General features: G+C 53.8%; 1 protein-coding gene across 1 annotated transcript; it reads right to left on the bottom strand.

Annotated features, from left to right (window-relative positions):
* Window positions 1-3,555: 3,555 nt before the first annotated feature.
* VOLCADRAFT_92665 (uncharacterized protein) lies at window positions 3,556-5,566 on the bottom strand (the record flags this gene model as incomplete). The annotated part of the gene is made up of 3 exons (XM_002952057.1): window positions 3,556-3,677; window positions 4,341-5,099; window positions 5,479-5,566. 3 exons carry the CDS (start codon window positions 5,564-5,566, stop codon window positions 3,556-3,558), a joined length of 969 nt encoding a protein of 322 aa, XP_002952103.1.
* Between the last annotated feature and the right edge of the window lie 4,066 nt (window positions 5,567-9,632).

Genomic DNA, 9,632 nt, shown 5'->3' on the forward strand with positions numbered 1-9,632 from the left:
GCTGTAATATTACAGCCCCATGTTTAGAAGGAATACAATGCTTGTAGAAGGATTACAATGCTTTTAATAATTATCATAAAGCACGCGAGGTAATTGGTCTGCGGGTTGGTCACGCGTGACCAACCCGCAAAACAAGAATCTGCTGTTCCCTCGGTGTAAGGTGCTGTCTGTGATTTTTATTCCCAATGTAAGATCAAGCGCCGCATTGCCACCCTGGCTGTAAGAAGGGTTCAGCTCCCTTGGCATCTCCCTGAATACTCTTTGCCTTACATTGGTGTGAATTGCTAGCTAGCAGGGAAAACATGGGTCATTTTACCCGTAAATTTGGGTCAATCCACCCGTAATTTTGACAGAAATTACGGGTCCGTAACAGTTACGGGTCCCGTAATTTGAGCACAAGGATACGGGTGAACATTTACGGGCGACTACCCCGGAATTACGGGTGGATATTACGCGGTGCTGCAGGTGAATTACGGGCGCATGTAACCAAATACGTGCACAATTACGGGTGAAGACCCAGTGATTACGGGTGGATATTGTGCGGTGCTGCAGGTGAATTACGGGTGCATGTAACCAACTACGCGCACAATTACGGGTGAATACCCAGTGATTACGGGTGGATATTACGCGGTGCTGCAGGTGAATTATGGGCGTGTAGCAGCTGCAGCTGACCGCAGCAGCGGTCAGCTGACCGCTGAAAAGGTCTCTCGAGTTGCTGGTGGTTGTGTTCTGCACGCATTTATAGCACCGTACTGTGTACCGGCTGCTACATTCCTCCCCCTTTGAAGGGGTCCATCTCGGGCCCTTAGAGCCTCGTTTTTCCACCAGCCTGTGCCTTCCTTCGCCTACCCTCGCCCAGTGGGGTGCTCAAGCCCACGCCACGTCATGCCCCCCTTCATGCGCTTAGCCTTCATGTATTTCAGGCTCAGAGACAGTCCTGAAATACCACTCGAACATGATCGGTGGGGGTTAAACCGACGACTTCAGGATTGTGAATATTCACGAGCTCTCGATACCAAATGTAGCAGCTGACTGCTGAAAAGGTCTCTTGAGTTGCTGGGGGTTGCACTCTGCGTGTATTTATAGCGCCGTACTGTGTACCGGCTGCTACAGGGCGCATGTAGCCGATTACCCGCACAATTATGGGTGAATATCCAGTGATTACGGGTGGATATTACGTGGTGCTGCAGGTGAATTACAGGTGCATGTAACCAATTACACGTACAATTACGGGTGAAGACCCTGTTATCACGGGTTACACGGGCAGATATTACTCTGCGATGTGACGCTTACTGTGTGTTAAATTAACGATTGGTAAGTACTGCGGCAAGCCTCAAGATGGACGTGAACCCCTTGTCAAAGTAGCCTAAGTCTCAGTATGCTTGTGGACCAAGGCGCTTTGGACTCACAACGCCAACCAGCCAGCCTGACAGCCTGATGCATTCATCCCAACCATCGTCCTCGAAAACAGCGTTCATGTCACCCCCCATACAGCAAGAGCTCGCCAAGAAGTCTCACCACCACTTGCAGAGTTCGTGCTTACTGCTTACTCCTACGGATGAAACCCCCGATGCATGACATGTACCGGCACCTATTGGGATTGGTCTGTCCCATCCTGCCTGGGGCCGACCTGGTGTGTGCACCCCCAATCGCTCATCACTGCTGCCATGTTACTGCTTGCTTCCACCACTGCCGCTGCTGCCACTGCCACTGTAGCTGCTGCTAGCTTCGCTATATTTGCCCGTGTCCTCCGAGCTGGACTCCTCCCCAGCGCCAGCGGCTAGGACCTCTTCCTCACCAGCATCCAACCCACCCTCCGAGCTACCCTCCTCTGTCCGCCCCCTCCACCCTCCCTTGCCTGCGCCGCCCTTCCCCGCACCGCATCCCCGCCACGCTCCCTTCACCCAACCACTCACATGCGGACACTGCTCCAGAGCTGCCGCAGCGGGTACTTCTGGTCGGGCGATGCAGGTCGGTCCGCTATGTTTTCCGTAAGTGCAAAGTTGGACAAAATGAAGCTGTTTGCCCCCGATGTACGAATGTGGTGGTTTGCAACCCAAGTCTGAGCAATTCTGTTGTATGGCTGCCAGGCGTGGGGCCCTTTAACGCTGGCAGAGGTCGTGGACAGGGTGGGAAGACGGCGGGATAAAGCCAACCTTGCGGAGGGCATGTTCGAAGCCTGTTTGAAGGATAGCGCAGTCCAGCTGCAGATTTTATTCATGAGGCAGGTAGTGGGGACGGCACGGCCATCCCACAGGCTGTTGTACACGGAGCTGGCTGAACTCCCCTTACAATATTACATGGTGAAGCAGATCCTCCGTTTCTGGAACCGCCTTAAAAAGCAAGTGGGATCCATTGCTCATGCCGTTTTACGGCAGGAAATAACCGATGCCCTGACCAACCCAGAATGGGAGGGTTGGGGAATCCCAATGTTACAACTGTTTTCCTTCTTGGAGTGCAACATTTGGAGTGGAATACCGCAAGAAGTCGTGGGGGTAAAGGAGCGTGTTGACTGGTTGTTGAGTAGACTACCCATCAGATGGGAAGCAACCGGGAGTGCAAATGGCGAAGTATAAGCACTGGATGGGGCTGCCCTTTTCGGGAGCCGCAGCCGTCATGTGGCCAACACATGCTAAGGTTTTCATTTAGCATATAGTAAGGTAATGCAGTTTCGTTTATGTTGCTGGGCTTTGGAGGCAAACAGAGCATCAAGGGGCAAGTACCATGTCCCCAGGGGGCAGCGGTTTTGCCACTGTTGTGGTACTAATAGCCGAATTGAGGATGTGAACCCCTGTTATTGGAATGCCCAGCCTATAATGATATTCGTGCTGAAGAGGGATTCGATCATCAACAGAGCATGTTGGAGGCCATGCAATGGGAACCCGCACGTCTGGCGAGGATATTGGAATGTATGTGGGCTCACCGAAACTCAATTACCCCCTTTAGACGCTAGTCTGGGCTGATGTGCGGTGTTTTCCTTTCCTCCGTGGCTTTTAGGCGTTGTAGTATTACCCTTGGGCCCTCGGCTCGTATGGGTAGTCTTACAGGTATGGGGTCACGCACCCCCAACCATGTAACACACACACACGCTAACACGTCTTCGTCGCAATTAAGCCCGTGAAATTTTACGGGTGCTGTGCATTACGGCTTGGGGGATTACGGGTCAAGACCTCAGGTACCCGTAATTACATTAATTACATTACCGGTAATGTAACCTGTGGATGACTTCCAGCACGGGCAATGTCACCTATGTTCTTCCTTATAAAAGGAATGCTTTGGCAACTTAAAAATAAGCATGTTTACAAATTTTCTTGGCCGGTAATTACATGTGAAGACCACGTGATTACGGGTAAACATGAATTTACGGGTGAAAACCTTTCCCAGAGTGATGGTCTTAAAAGCTACGTACTTAGTACGTAATTGGGAACTTGGTAACTAGCTAGGGGTAAATGCTTTCTCAATACATGATTCCAAGTTACCAATTCATTTCTGGAGGTGTAAGATTGACATTTAACTGCCACTGTTGAGATGTTGGGGTACAAATTTTCGAAAATTTCAAATCTGTGGCAGTGAAACACAGCAAAGGCGTAACCTGGGATGCTCAGATTGGCCTTGCATCATAACAAAAACAAGTTGGGTGTCGGCTTCAAGAAAGCCGGAAAAAAGGCGGGGCCCCTCTGCATCCGTACAGGCCGGTAGCAAGGGTGGCAAGTGTGGCAATTGATGGGTAATGTCAACATGGTGGGAGCTGGTGTTTGTGTAGCGAATGTATTTTCGAGCGATTTCGGGACTATTCCGTGGCACGCCCATCGGTTGCTGACCTGTGTGCTGTCTGTGATGTTTAGGTCTTGAAGCACCAGCGGCTACAGGAAAGCACTCTACTGCCACAAGCTTCCTCACGGCACGCTGCAACTCTTCAGAGGCCCCGTGCATTGGCCAAAATAAATGTACAAACAAGCAGCTTGTGTATTTCATAGAGAAATGAAGCCTCTATAGGGAAGAAGGCCAATGAACAAGGCCCTCAAGTCGTACAGCCTAAATCCGTCGCTGGCTCTATAGTCGGCCCCCCGAATGGTGCTTCACGCCCGGGGCCTCGCCCAAAAACCCGTCCATGAACAAGTCATTCCCCGAGTGTATCAGTGTCACGCCATATGACGTGCTAACAGACATAAGAAATGCGGATGGATCACTCCCCCCCCCAGCTCATGCGTGGATTGCGCTAGGTGAGCTGGCGGTAGACCACTCAAAAGGGCACTAAAGTAACTGAACGGCGCGCGTTGTGTCCTTAACCAGGGCGCACTTCCACAAAGCGCTGCTGAACACAACCAACCAAAACTTACTTCCTATTTGCAAAACACTCAAACGGTCGTCCCGTTGCACAGCACGGAGCCAATGCAAACATGCCGGATCCGCCGGTGTGATATAAGTGCGAGGCACAGCAGCGATGACAGCTACCTCAGCATGCTGATATGCCACCGGCAACACCACGTCCATCACCTCCTCAGAGATATCCAACCCTATGATTGGCATGGCGACTCCATCAGAACGAGCCTTTGCAAAACTCTGCGGCTGGGCCGCATAGAGGGTTGCCTTATCGGGCATATATCGAACGGTGCAGGCACCATCCCGCAACTGCTGCATTGCCTTCTCATCCCACTTCCAGGGGATAAACACTGATCCCACACAACCAACTGCGATGGCTTGCGTTAGAACGCTAACATCCTCAGCCCTCACAGGATCCTTCCTCATGATACCTTTACATCCGGCAGTCACCAATGCCTTCACTTTGCTTGGATTGTGCTCTCCCGGCATCACACGGGCCAAAGCTTGGCTGACCCCTTTGGTCGTGTGAAGCTCGAACGGGCCCGAGCACGGATGCTCATTGGCCTCAGAGATGCCCGCCATCGCTTTCTTGGCAGAGGGGTGTGTAGGGGCCACACGATTGCACAACTCGCTCACACTAACCACCTCAACTTCTCCACTGTCGTACACTACCTGAAACACGTGGGACCTTCCCCTGCGGCCAGCATACGATGCTACACCCAGCGACCAGGTGGTGCGGCGCCCTCTTCCCTTAGACTCTCTCATAACAGCCACACCTTGGAGGTCGTGTAGGTACTTGGGTGGCTCGGGAGCTGCACCCCACGCAGGTTCGGACGACTTCCCTTCCAAAGCTTCAGCACTAACTCCTTTCGACTCACACTTTGGGCGAATCCATGCACCCTCCGGTATCTCCTTCAAAGGCGGCTTAAGACAATAAGTGTGCCATCCAGTGCCGCACGCATCACATAACAACATCCATTCTTCACCATCAGGAAATCTGCACACCTCACAGGGATGCCCTGGAGATGGCCTAGCCAATCGCGGGTCGACCACGTGATCATCGATGGGCAAATGACAGGGCGCACAGTGACTGACATGGGCAGTAAGCGTGCCACCACAGCGTCCCTCTAGCACCAACACCCCGGAGGGCCTCACCCTCAGTAACCCGCAGAATATCCGGCTTGGCGTGAGGATCCAAACTGGCGCGAGCAGAGGTATTCCGATAATACACGTAGTCACCCATCTCAAAACGACGCAAACACGGCAAAATGGCTCCGCCCCTCATGCACGCATAACAAAGAGTGTCACGATGCTGTGCAATGAGTAGGTTGCCGCCCGCCACGGCCATATGTCGACGAAGCGCGGCAGCACGTTGCATAATAGACCTTGCCGCCGCCTCTGGGTCATCCAAACTCACGTCCCTTCCAAAACGCTGCTTAATTGCCGGTGGAATGGTGGGTTCCACGGCGTGCATGACGTGGTATGGTTTAACACGCGATGCTGACTGCACGGAGCAGTTGTAGCCCAGCATGACGTACAGCAGATGCTTGGCCCACTCCTCAACTCCACCGCCAGCATGTGCAATGCGCCGGAGCGCGTTTTTGCAAGTCTGAACAGCACACTCTGCCAGTCCGTTGGCTTGCGGGTGGTTCACGGAGGTCTGATGATGATCTATCAACGAATCAATCAACAATTGCGCAAACTCAGCTTTCCACTCACTGCCCTGATCTGTACATACCTCAGCACAGGCCCCATAACGGCCCAAAATGTGGTGCTGGAAGGTGAACGCTGTCTGCTCAGCATGCTTGTCAGGCAGCGGAATGAGAACCACATACTTAGAAAAATGTTCCACACATATCATTACGTAGGTAAAACCAGTGTTTTTTTTTCGTTTGGGGCCTAATACCCTAGAGTAATAAACTGGGTGTTTCTTGCGGTTACAATTCCTTTTTGTATAGTCGCCCCCCCCAGACCCCCCCTCAAAGGCTGTACGGTGTGCTGTACACAACACCTGACGTCTGGAAACACACATGCCGTACCACCATTTGCGCCAGTGTCTCTGTGGGCAGGGCGCGGAGCCACTTTGACTGTCCATAAACATCGTCAGCACGCGAAGGCAAAGTTATATATATGTACACTGTCGGCACCATCAACACCACTGCATTGCACCAGCCGCCGACCAGTTGCTGGCTAGGCCTCTGCATCAGAAGCTAGTCTTTCATGCGGTACCGCCCCTTGATCACGGCCTCACGCCACTTCTTCACCGCCACATCGAAGGGGAACATGTGCAGGTCGTACAGCTCCTGCGTGAACATCCTGACGCAGAGCGCCAGGTGCTCGTCCAGGCGGTTGCGGACCTTGCTCTGCACGAAGTTCATGGCCGAAAACCGGCGCTCGTCCTCCACCGACCCCAGCACCATCACAAACACGAGCTTGGCCAAAGCCACGTACTCCTTTAGGCTCTCCGCATGGACAGGGGCTTTCTCCAGCTGCTTCCAAAGCTGGATGGTGGGGCTCTCCTCCTTCTCCTCATGTAGCTTTCGCTGCACCACCTTGCTGCCAGCAGCCGCCCGCTCCGCCTCAAGCTGTTTATGCGGCTTGGTGGTCTGCCCCCGAATCCGGGCCAGTCGCTGCTTGGTTGCCAAGGACCGCATGAGCTGCACGAACTCTGTGGCCTTGGCATCCAATGCTGCGATGTTGAGCTTTGGTGGCACTTTACTCCTGTCGTCCAGCTCGCACTCCTTGCCGTAGTGGGTCTTGATCACCTTCAGCTTTGACCGGAAGTCTGCCGCTGTCGGCCTGGCCTCCCAGTACTCGCTGTAGAGGATTTGGAAGGCATCCAGCAGGGCTGTGGGGGGAAGTGGGCCTCCAGCTCGTCGGCCAGCACCTGCACTGCGGCAGTAAGCTCCGCCTGGACTGCTGCAGCAGTGGACGTGATGAGCTCCGCCGTTAGGCTGACCATGCACCCGCCTCTGCCCCACCGCTGCTGCATCATGTGGAAGGCAATGAAGCGGTCGCCAAACACCAGGCCGACACTCTCATCCTCAGGGCTTAGCTCCCACTGGGTGCCGTCTAGGCTGTCACCCGCAGGGCCCGTGGGGATTAGCTGGGTGTAGTCCACAAAATCCGCACCTTGATAGCATGTGGCGCTGTCCAGGTACATCCGGTGGAGGTCAGCCTTCAGGCGCTCCAGCTCGACGTTTAGGTGGCCGATGAACAGGTGCCGGCTCTGGCAGAGCTTGATGAAGAAGTTGGTGCGCCGCAGCACGGGTAGTAAGGCATGCATGGCCAGGTACAGGCGGGCGTCCGTCATCTGGGTGAAGATGAACTGCTCTTCTGCCTCCTCCATGTACAGCAGCAGGGCGCCGTACTCACTCACGACACGCTGCAGCGGCAGCAGCAGGCTCAGCCACCTGCGGGGGCGGCAAAAACAAACAGTAAGGTGGTGTTAATAGTATAAAGCAAACAATGTTAGGCAGGTTCTAAGCAGCCCTTGCAGCCCTCATGTTTACCCGCCATATATCCTCGGCTTAGCATACCTGATCTCTATGTCCCTTAGGGGGTGGTTTCCAGCGGTATCAGCCTCCTCTGCAGCGGCTGCGAAGGCCAAGAGCGCTTGGGGCTGTTCGAGAAGTGGCTGTAGATGACCCGGACCAGTGCCTTTAGGGTGCTGATGACTGCCGCCTGCTCCAGGGCACCGACTGCCAGCTGCGTCCGGTGAGCCATGCAGTGGATGCTAACAATGTGCGGAGCAAGGTCCGTCATCTGAGTCGAGACCCTGTTGTGCACTCCCGTCATGACGCTTGCCCCGTCCGTGCTCACGGCGACCAGCTTCTGCGCAAGTTCGTTGGCCGTCAGCCCAGCTCCATCCGCCAGCACCTCCAGCAGCAAGCTGGTGATGTTGTCCGCTGTCGGTGCCGCCTCCAATTTTGCCAGCTGTAGGACACGAAAAGAGAGACAACAGAGACTTTAATGGGGTCCATCCGGGGCCAAAAAACAGTTGAAGGAGGAAGCCGTCTAGACTGAGGAAATGTGAAAAATTGAGTAACGATTAAAAGAGCTGGGCTCCCAGCAATTTACCCCGGCATTATGTCAATTTTAAACCTTAAACCCATCCCGGCCTTACATCAATGCACAGCGGGTTCTGGTTCCAGCCCTCCATGATGTAGACGTGAATGCAGAGCCGGGACCTCTTGTCAATGCCCGTGGACTCGTCCAGGCTCACGGATACAAAGCGGTTGGCGGTGACCAGCCTGCGGATTTCGTCCATGAGCACTGCATCCAGGGCCTCGGCAAGCTGCCAGGCACTGTTGCAGCTCCAGTGCTTATCACGGTAGTGTGGCACGTCCAGCACCTGGAACAGGTCCTTAGAGCCGATGTAGTCGAGGATGGGGCGCCCGTGATCCAGCATGAAGAAGAGCTGCCGCAGCTGCTGCACAACTCCCCTCTCAGACTTGCTGAGTGCTCTGGACAAAAGGTTGTCGATCGTCCACGCTGTCAGCTAGTGCCGCTCGTGCTGAAGGGCCCGTGCTTCGTGGTTGCACATGGCTTCTTGGTGTTTTTTGGTGAGCTCATGGCTTTTCAGTGTGGCCTGCCTGGCATCCATCGTGATGTCCCGCTGCCGGCTGAGGGAGCAGGGACCGCACCGGACACGGTCATGCACCTCGCCAGCCTCCATATCCGGCGCAACACACTCAGCCCATTCGAACAAAGCTGTCCAGTGCGCCTGGAAGCGACGCACTCCCTCATTCTCCCGCCATCTCCCATCGCTTTGGCCTTTCGGCACATGCTGTGTTTGCTGGCACTGCGCCTGCTTTTGAATCACCAGCAGTGCGTGCTGTGAAGCACCTGCCCTTGAAGGTGATGGTACCTACCAACTCATAGGGGGTCTAACAGCGGCTAACAGGCGTGCCTGTTAGGAAATGTTAGCCTAACAGATTCTCTAACAGTGATGGGGCTGTCAGACGATGTTTGGGCTGGCGGCAGGTGGATCTGGCTGTTAACAACCATGTTGGAGAAGTAGAACAGGAATTGATGCTGTTAGCCGTTGTTAAGGCTTGTCAGATGTTTTCAGACTGTATTTTAGCTCTGTCTCACGGTGTTGATGGATAATGTCGTTTAGAACAAACATTCTTGGACGGTTTGTAACGAAATGTCCTGCCTTTTGCCTAATATTTGGCAAACCATACGTTTCAAGCAATATCATCAATCATGCATATTACCTCGCTTATTAGCAAGGCACTAATTGACTGGATGAAAATCCAGGCTGCTGTTCCAAAAGCGCTACTGCTGCAGTGAATTTAGGCATG

Source organism: Volvox carteri, assembly GCF_000143455.1.
Source record: "Volvox carteri f. nagariensis unplaced genomic scaffold VOLCAscaffold_27, whole genome shotgun sequence".
Classification (NCBI taxonomy): Eukaryota; Viridiplantae; Chlorophyta; class Chlorophyceae; order Chlamydomonadales; family Volvocaceae; genus Volvox; species Volvox carteri.